This window comes from Tachypleus tridentatus, chromosome 2 (genome assembly GCF_004210375.1).
Source record: "Tachypleus tridentatus isolate NWPU-2018 chromosome 2, ASM421037v1, whole genome shotgun sequence".
Taxonomy (NCBI): Eukaryota; Metazoa; Arthropoda; class Merostomata; order Xiphosura; family Limulidae; genus Tachypleus; species Tachypleus tridentatus.
In genome coordinates this window covers 6,259,880-6,275,618 of record NC_134826.1, presented here as the reverse complement: position 1 = coordinate 6,275,618, position 15,739 = coordinate 6,259,880, and the positions used below count along the sequence as shown (strand labels likewise).

The 15,739-nt window shown below is 34.6% G+C and overlaps 1 protein-coding gene across 1 annotated transcript; it reads left to right on the top strand.

Moving 5' to 3' along the window:
• The first annotated feature begins 6,365 nt into the window (after positions 1-6,365).
• Positions 6,366-8,448, top strand: LOC143235157 (muscarinic acetylcholine receptor gar-2-like). The gene has a single exon (XM_076473039.1). It carries the CDS (start codon positions 6,418-6,420, stop codon positions 8,446-8,448), a length of 2,031 nt encoding a protein of 676 aa, XP_076329154.1. The 5' UTR covers positions 6,366-6,417.
• Positions 8,449-15,739: the final 7,291 nt, after the last annotated feature.

Here is a 15,739-nt window from a genome sequence, read left to right as displayed (position 1 = left end):
TACAACTTCATAGTGTCTATGTTTGTTACAACGTCATAGTGTTTATGTTTGTTACAACTTCATAGGGTTTATGTTTGTTACAACTTCATAGTGTTCATGTTGTTACAACTTCATAATATCTACATGTGTTACAACTTCATATTGTTTATGTTTGTTACAACTTCATAGTGTTCATGTTGTTACAACTTCATAATATCTACATTTGTTACAACTTCATATTGTTTATGTTTGTTACAACTTCAAAATATCTACGTTTGTTACAACTTCATAGTGTTTATGTTTGTTGCAACTTCATAGTGTTTATGTTTGTTACAACTTCATAGTATCTATGTTTGTTATAACTTCATAGTGTCTATGTTTGTTGCAACTTCATAGTGCTTATGTTTGTTACAACTTCATAGTGTCTACGTTTGTTACAACTTCATAGTGTTTGTGTTTGTTACAACTTCATAGTGTCTATGTTTGTTACAACTTCATAGTGTCTATGTTTGTTACAACTTCATAGTGTCTATGTTTGTTACAACTTCATAGAATCTATGTTTGTTACAGCTTCATAGTGTTTATATTTGTTACAACTTCATAGTGTCTATGTTTGTTACAACTTCATAGTGTCTATGTTTGTTACAACTTCATAGTGTTTATGTTTGTTACAACTTCATAGTGTCTATGTTTGTTACAACTTCAAAGTGTCTATGTTTGTTACAACTTCATAGTGTCTATGTTTGTTATAACTTCATAGTATCTATGTTTGTTACAGCTTCATAGTGTTTATATTTGTTACAACTTCATAGTGTCTATGTTTGTTACAACTTCATAGTGTCTATGTTTGTTACAACTTCGTAGTGTTCATGTTTGTTACAACTTCATAGTGTCTATGTTTGTTACAACGTCATAGTGTTTATGTTTGTTACAACTTCGTAGTGTTCATGTTTGTTACAACTTCATAGTGTCTACGTTTGTTACAACTTCATAGTGTTTGTGTTTGTTACAAATTCATACTGTCTATGTTTGTTACAACTTCATAGTGTCTATGTTTGTTACAACTTCATAGTGTTTATGTTTGTTACAACTTCATAGTGTCTATATTGTTACAACGTCATAGTGATTATGTTTGTTACAACTTCATAGTATCTATGTTTGTTACAACTTTATAGTGTCTATGTTTGTTACAACTTCATAGTGTTTATGTTTGTTACAACTTCATAGTGTCTATGTTGTTACAACGTCATAGTGTTTATGTTTGTTACAACTTCATAGTGTCTATGTTTGTTACAGCTTCATAGTGTTTATGTTTGTTACAACTTCATAGTGTCTATATTGTTACAACGTCATAGTGATTATGTTTGTTACAACTTCATAGTGATTATGTTTGTTACAACTTCATAGTATCTATGTTTGTTACAACTTCATAGTGTCCATGTTTGTTACAACTTCATAGTGTTTATGTTTGTTACAACTTCATAGTGTTTATGTTTGTTACAACTTCGTAGTGTTCATGTTTGTTACAACTTCATAGTGTCTATGTTTGTTACAACTTCATAGTGTCTATGTTTGTTACAATTCATAGTGTTTATGTTTGTTACTTCATAGTGTCTATGTTTGTTACAACTTCATAGTGTTCATGTTTGTTACAACTTCATAGTGTTCATGTTGTTACAACTTCATAATATCTACGTTTGTTACAACTTCATAGTGTTTATGTTTGTTACAACTTCATAGTGTCTATGTTTGTTGCAACTTCATAGTGTCTATGTTTGTTACAACTTCATAGTGTTCATGTTGTTACAACTTCATAATATCTACGTTTGTTACAACTTCATAGTGTTTATGTTTGTTACAACTTCATAGTGTCTATGTTTGTTACAACTTCATAGTGTCTATGTTTGTTACAGCTTCATAGTGTCTATGCTGTTACAACGTCATAGTGTTTATGTTTGTTACAACTTCATAGTGTCTATGTTTGTTACAACGTCATAGTGTTTATGTTTGTTGATGTAAAAACTTTTGTAGTTATTAGTGTGTTATGATGTAAAAAACTTTTGTAGTTATTAGTGTGTTATGCTGTAAAAATTGCTATGATTATTAAGCATGCTATGATGGAAACACGTCAATGATTATTAGTGTGCTTCCATGTTAACAGTTCATGATTATGAACAACTTATTATTATTAGTGTGCTTCCATGTTAACAGTTCATGATTATAAACAACTTATTATTATTAGTGTGCTTCCATGTTAACAGTTCATGATTATAAACAACTTATTATTATTAGTGTGCTTCCATGTTAACAGTTCATGATTATAAACAACTTATTATTATTAGCGTGCTTTTATGTTAACAGTTCCTGATTATAAGCAACTTATTATTATTAGCGTGCTTCCATGTTAACAGTTCCTGATTATTAAAAACTTATTATTATTAGTGTGCTTCCATGTTAACAGTTCATGATTATAAATAACTTATTATTATTAGCGTGCTTCCATGTTAACAGTTCCTGATTATAAGCAACTTATTATTATTAGCGTGCTTCCATGTTAACAGTTCCTGATTATAAACAACTTATTATTATTAGCGTGCTTCCATGTTAACAGTTCATGATTATAAACAACTTATTATTATTAGTGTGCTTCCATGTTAACAGTTCATGATTATAAACAACTTATTATTATTAGCGTGCTTTTATGTTAACAGTTCCTGATTATAAGCAACTTATTATTATTAGCGTGCTTCCATGTTAACAGTTCCTGATTATAAACAACTTATTATTATTAGCGTGCTTCCATGTTAACAGTTCCATATTATAAACAACTTATTATTATTAGTGTGCTTCCATGTTAACAGTTCATGATTATAAATAACTTATTATTATTAGCGTGCTTCTATGTTAACAGTTCCTGATTATAAGCAACTTATTATTATTAGCGTGCTTCCATGTTAACAGTTCCTGATTATAAGCAACTTATTATTATTAGTGTGCTTCCATGTTAACAGTTCCTGATTATAAAGAACTTATTATTATTAGCGTGCTTCCATGTTAACAGTTCATGATTATAAACAACTTATTATTATTAGTGTGCTTCCATGTTAACAGTTCCTGATTATAAGCAACTTATTATTATTAGTGTGCTTCCATGTTAACAGTTCATGATTATAAACAACTTATTATTATTAGCGTGATTCCATGTTAACAGTTCATGATTATAAACAACTTATTATTATTAGTGTGCTTCCATGTTAACAGTTCCTGATTATAAACAACTTATTATTATTAGCGTGCTTCCATGTTAACAGTTCCTGATTATAAGCAACTTATTATTATTAGTGTGCTTCCATGTTAACAGTTCCTGATTATAAACAACTTATTTTTATTATTGTGCTTCCATGTTAACAGTTCATGATTATTAACAACTTTTTATTATTAGTGTGCTTCCATGTTAACGGTTCCTGATTATAAACAACTTATTATTATTATTGTGCTTCCATGTTAACAGTTCCCGATTATAAACAACTTATTATTATTTGTGTGCTTCCATGTTAACAGTTCATGATTATAAACAACTTATTATTATTAGTGTGCTTCCATGTTAGCAGTTCATGATTATAAACAACTTATTATTATTAGTGTGCTTCCATGTTAACAGTTCATGATTATAAACAACTTATTATTATTTGTGTGCTTCCATGTTAACGGTTCCTGATTATAAACAACTTATTATTATTAGCGTGATTCCATGTTAACAGTTCATGATTATAAACAACTTATTATTATTAGTGTGCTTCCATGTTAACAGTTCCTGATTATAAACAACTTATTATTATTAGCGTGCTTCCATGTTAACAGTTCCTGATTATAAATAACTTATTATTATTAGCGTGCTTCCATGTTAACAGTTCATGATTATAAGCAACTTATTATTATTAGCGTGCTTCCATGTTAACAGTTCCTGATTATAAACAACTTATTATTATTAGCGTGCTTCCATGTTAACAGTTCCTGATTATAAGCAACTTATTATTATTAGTGTGCTTCCATGTTAACAGTTCCTGATTATAAACAACTTATTATTATTTGTGTGCTTCCATGTTAACAGTTCATGATTATAAACAACTTATTATTATTAGTGTGCTTCCATGTTAACAGTTCATGATTATAAACAACTTATTATTATTAGTGTGCTTCCATGTTAACAGTTCATGATTCTAAACAACTTATTATTATTAGCGTGCTTCCATGTTAACAGTTCATGATTATAAGCAACTTATTATTATTAGTGTGCTTCCATGTTAACAGTTCCTGATTATAAGCAACTTATTATTATTAGTGTGCTTCCATGTTAACAGTTCATGATTATAAACAACTTATTATTATTAGCGTGCTTCCATGTTAACGGTTCCTGATTATAAACAACTTATTATTATATTAGCGTGATTCCATGTTAACAGTTCATGATTATAAACAACTTATTATTATTAGTGTGCTTCCATGTTAACAGTTCCTGATTATAAACAACTTATTATTATTAGCGTGCTTCCATGTTAACAGTTCCTGATTATAAGCAACTTATTATTATTAGTGTGCTTCCATGTTAACAGTTCATGATTATAAACAACTTATTATTATTAGCGTGCTTCCATGTTAACGGTTCCTGATTATAAACAACTTATTATTATTAGCGTGATTCCATGTTAACAGTTCATGATTATAAACAACTTATTATTATTAGTGTGCTTCCATGTTAACAGTTCCTGATTATAAACAACTTATTATTATTAGCGTGCTTCCATGTTAACGGTTCCTGATTATAAACAACTTATTATTATTAGTGTGCTTCCATGTTAACAGTTTCTGATTATAAACAACTTATTATTATTAGTGTGCTTCCATGTTAACAGTTCCTGATTATAAACAACTTATTATTATTAGCGTGCTTCCATGTTAACAGTTCCTGATTATAAACAACTTATTATCATTAGTGTGCTTCCATGTTAACAGTTTCTGATTATAAACAACTTATTATTATTAGTGTGCTTCCATGTTAACAGTTCCTGATTATAAACAACTTATTATTATTAGCGTGCTATATTTGAAAATCAAAATAATTACTCGTAATAGCACGAAATAACAACAAATTTAAATACGTTGTGTTAATGTAAACTCGGTTCGAAGTTCCTGTTAGTATATTTGATGTCACTAGATATCGAACTGACTGAAGGAATCTGGTCACGTGATTTAATTTAAAAGAATCGAAACTTGTGAAAAATGTTCATTTACTTGTTACACGATGACAGCAAACTTCCATCAGAATCCGTTGATTTATATACACATATGTGTATCACATATCAAAAGACCGAACGTTGCGGTATTTGGATAAGGTGAAGCAGGTAACGCTCGTGTAACTTTGACAGGATGCAGCAGAATTAGGGTGAAGAAAATGTGTTATGAAAACTTGAAAGCCCAGTTGGAAAGTTTATTCATCATTGCATACATAACGGTCCTTGCATAAAAGTGACGAGATGCCGCGTCAAAAGTAGGAAATTGTTATTCTTTTACCTAAATATTACTTTATAACCAGGTAAGTCCCAACTGCGTTGACTTCTCATAGTACAGGGTTACCCACAATAAACCTGAATTTACATAACGTAAAAACGTATTTGTACACGTAAAATGCTTTTGAACTAATAATAGGAGTTTTTATAGAAACATAACATGTTGAACATCCGTGTGGTGAAGACTTACTTTAAAACTTAATTACTTCTCCATAAAATAGCTGGTTGCTCGCAAAACGACTGTTGACTTGGTTCTGATTATTAAAAATGTTGCTTTACGAAAACATCGGTCGAAAGCATGTTCGTTTATAGAATTTTGGGGAAATCTATTTAAGGGTTATCTGTGCTAGCAGTCGCTAGTTTAGAATGTTAAAGTAATGGATTGTTTGTTTTGATTTCGCGCAAAGCTACATGAGGGTTATCTGTGCTAGCCGTCCCTAATTTAGCAATGTAAGACTGGAGAGAAGGCAACTAGTCATCACCACCCATCGTCAACTCTTGGGCTACTCTTTTACCAACGAATAGTGGGATTGACTGTCACATTATAACGCCCCCGCGACTAAAATAGCGAACATGTTTGGTGTGACGAGGATTCGAATCCGCGATCCTCAGATTACCTGCTGAGGGTCCCTAACCACCTGGTCATGTTGATCTACAGACTTCCGTCACCAGGCGAATATATTAAATAACGTATATAACAAAATTTCGCAGGCACGCCAGGTTAATGTATTCTTTAAATAGAAGCCGAGGTTAATAGAAAATTAATCTACTCCGCAGCGTGACGCTTATTTTTAATTTGTTTTATCATTTCAGAAAAACGTCCTGCAGCGGTCGTATAGAACTACACGAGTGGAATAAAGACTTGCGAAAGATGTCGCCACTTTCGACTGTTTCACACACTTCTTCTGCACATCTTAGTGAATCTTTTGGAAGCCTCAACCTTTGGGGCACGACACAAATCAGAAGGTCTACTTTTATAACCGACTCATTTCAAACAGTGTTTAAATTTAAGACTAGTCCAAACGTAAACGTCTTCGGTAAAACATCCGGGTCTAACTTCACTTCAGCCAACGATCTTCTACTTTTCTCAGATTCTAGCAACGAGACGAGTTTGACAGTTCCTAATCCCTCAGCATTTAGCCTGTGGTTAACCATATCTATTGCTGTTTGTATTGTACTTTGTATCATCTTAACAGTAGGCGGGAATGTATTGGTGCTCTTGACCTTTGTACTTGAGCGAAGTATTCGTCAGCCAAGCAACTATTTTATTGTCTCCTTGTCTGTTTCTGACCTTCTCATTGGCACAGTGTCCATGCCTTTTTATGCTGTGTACGTTATCGTAGGACGTTGGGACCTAGGACCTATCTTTTGTGATTTGTGGCTAGCTACTGACCACACCGTGTGTCTGGTGTCCATCTACACTGTCCTTTTGATTACCATTGATCGCTATTGCTCCGTAAAGATCGCAGCAAGATATCGCAGCTGGCGAACCAGAGAAAAGGTAATGTGTATGGTAGCTATAACTTGGATTATTCCGTTTCTCGTATTTTTTATTAGTATTATGGGATGGGAATATTTTATTGGCTACAGAGACCTCGCGCCTGGAGAGTGCGCTGTACAGTTCTTGAAAGATCCCATTTTCAATACGTCTCTGATTATAGGATATTTCTATGTAACTATGGTCGTCCTGTTCGTGCTGTATGCCGGAATATATAAAACAGCTAGCGACATGCAGAAGAAGTCCGCAGCCAAGCAGCAGAAAATACAATCACTGGTTGCAATGACCAATCTTCGTGAAGATAACACAACACGTGTGAACACGTCTAACCCACAAAAGAATCTTCCGCATCGGAACAATTCTACAAATGTTAACAATAACAGCGAGTCAGGTGAAGATGGAGAGTGTTTATTGGTTACAGATAAATCGAAGATAAATGACCGAGACCAAGAAGACTACTGCAGTAGTCCAGCATTTGATTCTGACGACGACAGCAGCCACAGATCAGCCAAACCCTCTAAACAACTCCGACACAAAAAACGCAAGACGAAACATCGACCAAAACCGGAGAGACCGCCAAACGGGAACATAATAATTGAGGCAAAAGCAATGGATAAAACAGAATTAATACTGAATATTCCAGCTCCAATTTATAAGCCTAAAAATAAAAATGGTGCCGAATGTAAGATTCGTGAGGAACAATCTACTCCAGAGACACCTGACCGAAATTTCGTGAAAAAGAGAGATATCAATCAACAGTCAGCTAATTCAACCGAAATAAAAACCTCTAAAGAATCTAGGGATCTACCGTCTATGGAAGTATTTAACAAAAAAACATTTACGAACGAGAAGGCAGTTGCCACTGATTCTGTTGTCTTTCTAAATGAAGCTTTGAACCTGTCCTTTATAAAGAAGAACAGTTTACAAGTGGAAAGAGTTTCCGAAACTCAGACTAAAACTCGTATTGCTAGAAACGAAGAACTTCAACCAATCATCAACTGTTACCAGGAAAACGCGACTTCTAATTCTACAATAAAAAATTACTCAAGCCTTAACACCAAAAAGGCTTTCGTAAAGACACTGGGAAGGAAAACGAAGTCGAAAAAGAAATCGTCTGAAAAAAGACGACAATCAAAAACCGAAAACAGAGCAAGAAAAGCGCTTCGAACCATTTCCTTCATTCTAGGGGCGTTTGTTGTTTGTTGGACTCCTTACCACATCTGTGCTTTGGTCGAAGGGTTTTGTACAAATCCAGGTGGATGTGTAAATTATCATTTGTTTTATTTGACATATTTTTTGTGCTACGCAAACAGCCCTATCAACCCATTCTGTTATGCCATGGCTAATCAGCAGTTTAAGAAAGCGTTTTACCGTATTCTTAAAGGAGACTTCCACAGAACGTAGTTTAGAAGATGTAACTTACAGGACGCAATTTACAAAATGTAGTTTACAGGACGAGTTTATACGATTTCGTTTATCCTACTTCTAAAGTTGGCTATACAGGTAGCATTATGTTACAATACAACGAGATAATTTGTCAAAAGTATCCTTACGCTAATCTCCGTTAGCTTTACTAAGCAAAAAAGAAACCAATTGTAAAGGAGAAAACATCATTAAATATACTTTATGTTCATTGGGCATTACTGGTACAGTACAAAACAAGATAAAAAAACATCTCAACTTTGAAATATGTTTTCTCTAATGAACGCACGAGGGCGCTATTCGAAATCCTTTTGGTGCACGAGTCAATGTTTAATTTTAATCAACAATTTTGCAAGTAAGAATATAAAGAGTTCAACAAGACAGCTCGACCGAAAGTCTATAGACAGGACTTTTAAAGTGTCCGAAATGTTAAACAAAATCTGGTTCCCAGAGTGTCCACAAAGAGACTTCACGAAATCTGGTTCCCATGAATGTCCACAAAGAGGCTTCACGAAATCTGGTTCCCAGAGTGTCCGCAAAGAGGCTTCACGAAATCTGGTTCCCAGAGTGTCCACAAAGAGACTTCACGAAATCTGGTTCTCATGAGTGTTCACAAAGAGCTTCACGAAATCTGGTTCCCAGAGTGTCCACAAAGAGACTTCACGAAATCTGGTTCCCAGAGTGTCCGCAAAGAGACTTCACGAAATCTGGTTCCCATGAGTGTTCACAAAGAGACTTCACGAAATCTGGTTCCCAGAGTGTTCACAAAGAGGCTTCACGAAATCTGGTTCCCAGAGTGTCCACAAAGAGACTTCACGAAATCTGGTTCCCAGAGTGTTCACAAAGAGACTTCACGAAATCTGGTTCCCATGAGTGTTCACAAAGAGTCTTCAGTAACTAGTTGAAAATAACCCTCTAAACACTTCCATGATCAGTGTTGTTAGTTTACCTCACCTGGAATGTGAGTTTAACAAGTAAAATGTTATCAAATAGACAGAACAGAAAGAGACCGATTACTTCTAAACACTGAGAATTCCAAACTTCTCTTTGTGAGTAATGTTTTTCAGAATCAACTACATAGAGCATCATAACAAATTAACTTGTGAACAATGGAGAGCACGTCAATGTTTACATTGTGGACGGAGTGAATGTGTTGCTATCATAACAAATTAACTTGTGAACAATGAAGAGCACGCCAATGTTTACATTGTGGACGGAGTGAATGTGTTGCCATCATAACAAATTAACTTGTGAACAATGGAGAGCACGCCAATGTTTACATTTTGGACGGAGTGAATGTGTTGCTTTGGAAAGGAACTAGGTGAAAACGTTGCAACATAAACAGAGCTTTTGTGTATTTAAAACCTAGAGAAATATTATATTAGTTGATCTATTGATACGTTTATAAGCACTAACTAGAATATTAACTATTAAGAGTATAGCAGTTATATGTGCATTGAACGTAAGCTCAAGGATATGTCTGAAATAACAGTTATAAGATGTGCTCCTTTTGTTAACTTCTAGATTGTACACAAGTATATTTGAATGTCGTCAGTGATAATTTGATCAGAATACAATAATTCTACTAAACTTAGTGAGACTGTTTGTTCTAAACCAAATACCACATGAGTTACTTGCTGTGTCCACCGCGGGTAATCAAACCCCATATTTTAGCGTTTTAAAACTTAGTTAGGAAGCTTAGAGTAACTTTTCGGTTTTTGTGTTGTTATCGATAGCGTTTGTTTGTAATTAAACACAAAGTTACACAAAAGGTTATCAGTACTTTGCGCACCACGAGTATCGAAAGCCGGTTTCTAGCATTATGCCACTTGGTGGGGGCTGTAGAAAGTGTTGTATGCCACTTGGAGGGGGGCCGTAGAAAGTGTTGAGGAGCCTACAAGTGTTACAGTTGTAACACATTTTGTGTTGAGGAACCTACAAGTGTTACAGTTGTAACACATTTTGTGACTATTGTTGTGTTATTTCTCGAAAATTAGTTGTTTCACCTAGGTGTTCAAGTTATAATTTGAAACGTTTGGTAACCATATAAATTAACTGACTTTTAGAAACTTAGCCCCGAAGCTGTTGAACGTTTATATCTCCAAGGGCGTAGCAAACATGATTATGGGGGCGCTAAATTCTAAACATTTTAAACTGACGTAGATAACGACATACTCAGATAAACATACAAGTATAAACATATGTACACATATTCAGAACATTTAAATTAAATGTTTTAATGACCTCTTATGTACGTTTTATTTTACGGATTATATAAAAAGCCCCGTATGTAACTACTCTCGTTGTCTCTTTGCAGAAGCGAAGACATCTCTGTATCATTATGTCTATGTGCGTATGTCTTAATACATGTTTTTATCACTTCATCTGAAAAAGACTTGAAGGCATTATGGAGAAAAGGAATTTCACACACTGTTCACACCGTATCGCACTGGGTATTTAACTTTACCATCCGACTCGAGTACGTAAATACAATAGAATGGTGTAAGGAAATGATTTTTACTTTTAGATTCATAGTATGAAAAATATTATCATGTTTGTATTTTTTTTCAAAGCGATTTTATGTTTTGCGGCCGCACGAAGTAACATAATTTTTGAAGCGTTTATACAATTGTTTCCTAAGCATCAACGCGTTAAATTACATTCAGCGTGTCACTTATGTCAGTCTGGAACTAAAAAAAACAACAACAATAACACATATAGGGAACCACTTGAACGAAAAGTAGGAAGGGGATATTTTTTATCGTGTATCTCGATAAAAATTTAATCCCGAGCATTCTAATTTATTTAACTCTTTAAGTGTGAAATAACAGCATCTTGAGATATCTTCCGTCGGTGTTAATAATAAAAGCATTAATAAAATAAAAGAACAGTATATTGTAACGGCAACAAATCTCCCCTTCCAACAAAGAAATGTACACAGCCAGTAACTGTGCATTGTTATTAAGCGGCAATGCTATTCAGTAACATAACTTTACTAATTAGTAATGACTTAATAAACAGAACTTAGTACGTATACAGCCATTTACCTGGGTTTTTAGTGGCGGAAACAAGGTAAACGGTAATTTAAAAATGAGCCGAATTAGTCTATAAAATGTAGCTGTTTGGAAGTTAAGCCTTACGAAGTTACGAAACGCAGTTATTTGGAAACTGTGTGTGTATGTGTGTTTTCTTATAGAAAGCCACATCGGGCTAGCGGCTGATCTCACCGAGGGGAATCGAACCCTTGATTTTAGGGTTGTAAATCCGTAGACTTACCGCTGTACTAGCGGGAAACAAGAAGCATTCTAAGATTACCAAATGGGGTTATTTTAAAACGAAGCCTTATGAGATGTGGTTGACAAAAAACATTATTATTCTGTCCAATCATCAAACGTTGCTAAACTCTTCTTTAACAATTTGGAATCTTTTCTTATTTATTGTAATTTTTATTATGGTTGGTTTGTTGTTAAGCGCAAAGTTACACAAAGTGTTATTTGTGCTCTGCCCATATGGAAATCAAAACCCGATTTCTAGCATAGTAAGCACTCAGTGTTTTTTTATATCAAAGCCACATCGTGCTATTCTGTTTTGTCACTGAGGAGAATCGAGCCTTTGACTTTAGCATTGTAAATCCTGTAGATTTATGGCTGTCCCAGCGAGGGCCGTAAGCATTTAGACTTAACGTTGAACCACTGGGGATAATTTTTATTACAGGCATTGAACATATGTATTTGTTAACTTGTTACGATGTGACTAAATTTAATATGATGCAACAAAGATGTCCAGATAATAAGTGATGATGTAACAAAGATTCCAGATAATAAGTGATGATGTAACAAAGATGTCCAGATACTAAGTGATGATGTAACAAAGATTCCAGATAATAAGTGATGATGTAACAAAGATGTCCAGATACCAAGTGATGATGTAACAAAGATGTCCAGATACCAAGTGATGATGTAACAAGGATGTCCAGATACCAAGTGATGATGTAACAAAGATGTCCAGATACCAAGTGATGATGTAACAAAGATGTCCAGATACCAAGTGATGATGTAACAAGGATGTCCAGATACTAAAATAACTAACAAACTTTCAGTTTAGTCGTTTGTCATTTCGCAAAGTGAAGAGTTTCCATAAAGACACCATTGAAGAACTATGTTTTCAATCATTAGTAATGCTGATTTCTCGAGTTTGTTTAAATACGTTCTGAATTTCGCGCAAAGCTGCACGAGGGCTATCTGCACTAGCCGTCCCTAATTTAGCAGTGTAAGACTAGAGGGAAGGCAGCAGTCATCACCACCCACCCTCAACTCCTGGGCTATTCTTTTACCAACGAATAGTGGGATTGGCCGTCACATTATAACGCCCCGACGGCTGAAAGGGCGAACATGTTTGGTGTAACGGGGATTCGAACTCGTGACCCTCGGATTACGAGTCGAGTGCCTGAACCATCTGACCATGCCTTAACCACCTGGCCGTGTTTTAAGGTACACGCTACGGCCCGGCATGGCTAGGTGGTTAACGCACTCGACTCGTAATCCGAGGATTGCAGGTTTAAAGATGAAGGAAAATAAACTGACCATGTTTATAGTTTCTTACTATAACATTATGTCTACAGGACAGTGAAGGCAGGATTATTTTTATCTCTTTTGACCTCTCATGTTAATTCGAAACACACACTTTTAAAATTACAATGAACATTACGTGTTTGTTTGCTATTAACCACGAAGCTACTTGTTGGACTATTTGTACTGTGCCCACTGCGAGCATCAAAACCCGAATCTAAGCGTTATAAGCTATCAGATGTAGCTTAGAAGAAATGGTATTTCAGGAAATCAGAAGAAACTTCCATCATAGTTTCTTGTTACGTTGGCTCAAGTGCAAATAAACAGCTTAGCAAAAGCTTGGTGTGAACAAAATATCTTGGTAAAATGTTTGTATAAACAAAATATCTTGGCAAAATGTTTGTCCAAGTAAGAATAGTTTAGCAAGTTGTTTGCTATAAGCAGTGATCTTGGCGAAACGCCAGTTGTTATTTTGTTTCAATAATGACAGTTTAACGTTAAAAAGTCTACGTTAAACTTAAAAACCTTTATAAGTGCGTATACTTTCACAAAAAACCTGGCATGGCCTGGTGGTCAAGGCACTCGACTCGTAATATCAGGGTTGCGGGTTCGAATCCCCATCGCACCAAACATGCTCGCCCTTTCAGGCGTGGGGCGTTATAATGTACGGTCAGTCCCACTATTTGTTGGTAAAAGAGTGGCCCAGGAGTGTTGACGGTGGGTGGTGATGACTAGCTGCCATCCCTCTAGTCTTAAATGGCTAAATTAGGGGCAGACAGCCCTTGTAGTTTTGCGCAAAATTCAAAACAAACAAACGATCACACGATAAACATCCACCTCTAAAAGATATGACTGATATAGTCGTTTTTGTTTTTCCTTGTAGATTTGTGACTGATATATTCGTGAAAGCTTCTAACGTATCGAATCGATCAAATCCGATGTAGTTTATACGTGCCTACACACACACACACACACACACACGTAACGATACAGCCAACATCAGCCAAGCCTTTTGTTTCTACTGAACGCGACAATTATTTAAACTAGGGTTGATTGTTCATTTTACACGCGAAAGGAGATTACATCTTTCCGTAACTCGCGAGATTTGAGTTTCGCAATTTCTGCATGGCATTAAAATAAAAAAACAACAACAACACGAAATTAATTTACTTAAAAACTGAATAGTTTTGTTGTTGTTCTAAGTTTCACGTTTTGTAACACCTTTATCTGATAATAAGTTGGCCGATAACCATCTATAAACCTGGCCAGGTGGTTAGGACTTTCGACTCAAAACCTGGAAGTCTAGAATTCGAATCCCGTCATATAAAACATGCTGCCGCTTCAGCCGTGGGGGTGTTATAAAGTTATGTCAATCCCACTATTCATTTGTAAAAGAGCAACCCAAGAATTGGCGGTGGGTGGTGATGACTAGCTGCCTTTCCTCTAGTCTTACACTGCTAAATTAGGGACGGCTAACGCAGGTTGTCCTCGAGTAGCTTTCGGGAAAATTCAAAACAAACTAATTCTGAAGGCACAATGAAAATATTTATTTTGGGGGAGAACATACTATGTTGTATGCTCCATCCGAAAGTACGTCACTTAATTACGTTTATAAATCTTTGCTTGCTGGTATGTTATCATATTAGCATATTGTGTTTTTTTACTCAAGTATCTTTGATGTTATTTATAATTAACCGAACTTAAGACGGCGTTTTGCTAAGTTGTGATATATGTATTGAGAATGACCAAAACGGATAGAGATACTACAAAGTAGAAATAAGTTATAATTACTTCAGTACAATTCGTCTTAAATAATGTTCTAAGCAGGTTAATATATTATGAATCTATTTACATTATCGAATAGTTTAACTGTTGTTGGAGTATGAATTTTCCCTTGAGTAATTTTTGTTTCACTAGTTCAGCTAGAATACGTTTAAGTGTTTGAAAGAACAAAAAATGGTTTCCAATTTAGGCTTAGAAAAAACGCGCAGCAAAGAGATCGCAAGACGTGTTACAAAGAAAAAAAGGCTTAGTCCATTGTATCTTGGAGAAGTTAAGACTGTTTAGGGTTTGTTTTATTTTGATTTTCACCCTTTATCATCCTGACAACATATATTTTTTGTTTGTTTTTTTACTGTCACTTTAAGAATGCTCTATTTACTTATAAATATATTCTGATTTTATTGTTAAATGACATCACTTACGATGTCTTCGATAAAAAGAAAACATTTTCGGGTAAAGAAATAACCACAAAGATGCTACAAACATTGAATCTGATAGCGTTCCAAGTGTACTTTAAGCAACTTCTCATTCACTGCTCGTTCTGTAAAGCAAGTAACTCTACATGCGCAAGTTTTGTAACTGGTTTCAATCATATTTGTTTAATATTATTTCAATAGATGGCACTACGATGCTTTGTTTTCGAAATAATTATGATAACTGCCAAAGTAAAAAAAAAAAAAAAATCTCTTTATCCAATATTAATCTATACTAAGTTTGTTTAAGCACAAAGCTGCACAATGGGCTGTACGTAGTGGGCTCAGCTCAGATATGGAATCCTAATATTTACTGTTATAACACTCCAAACTGAACCACTAGGGTGGGAGCTCTCTTTATTAAAGGACATTTGAGAGAAAGAGAAAGGTCATGCAAACATTACTTAGAACTCTATTTTATTTGTTATTTCTAAGTTGAAAAGCTTTCTC

Excerpts from the sequence above, each read along its gene's own strand:
- LOC143235157 (XM_076473039.1), top strand. The coding sequence starts at position 6,418 with ATGTCGCCACTTTCGACTGTTTCACACACTTCTTCTGCACATCTTAGT.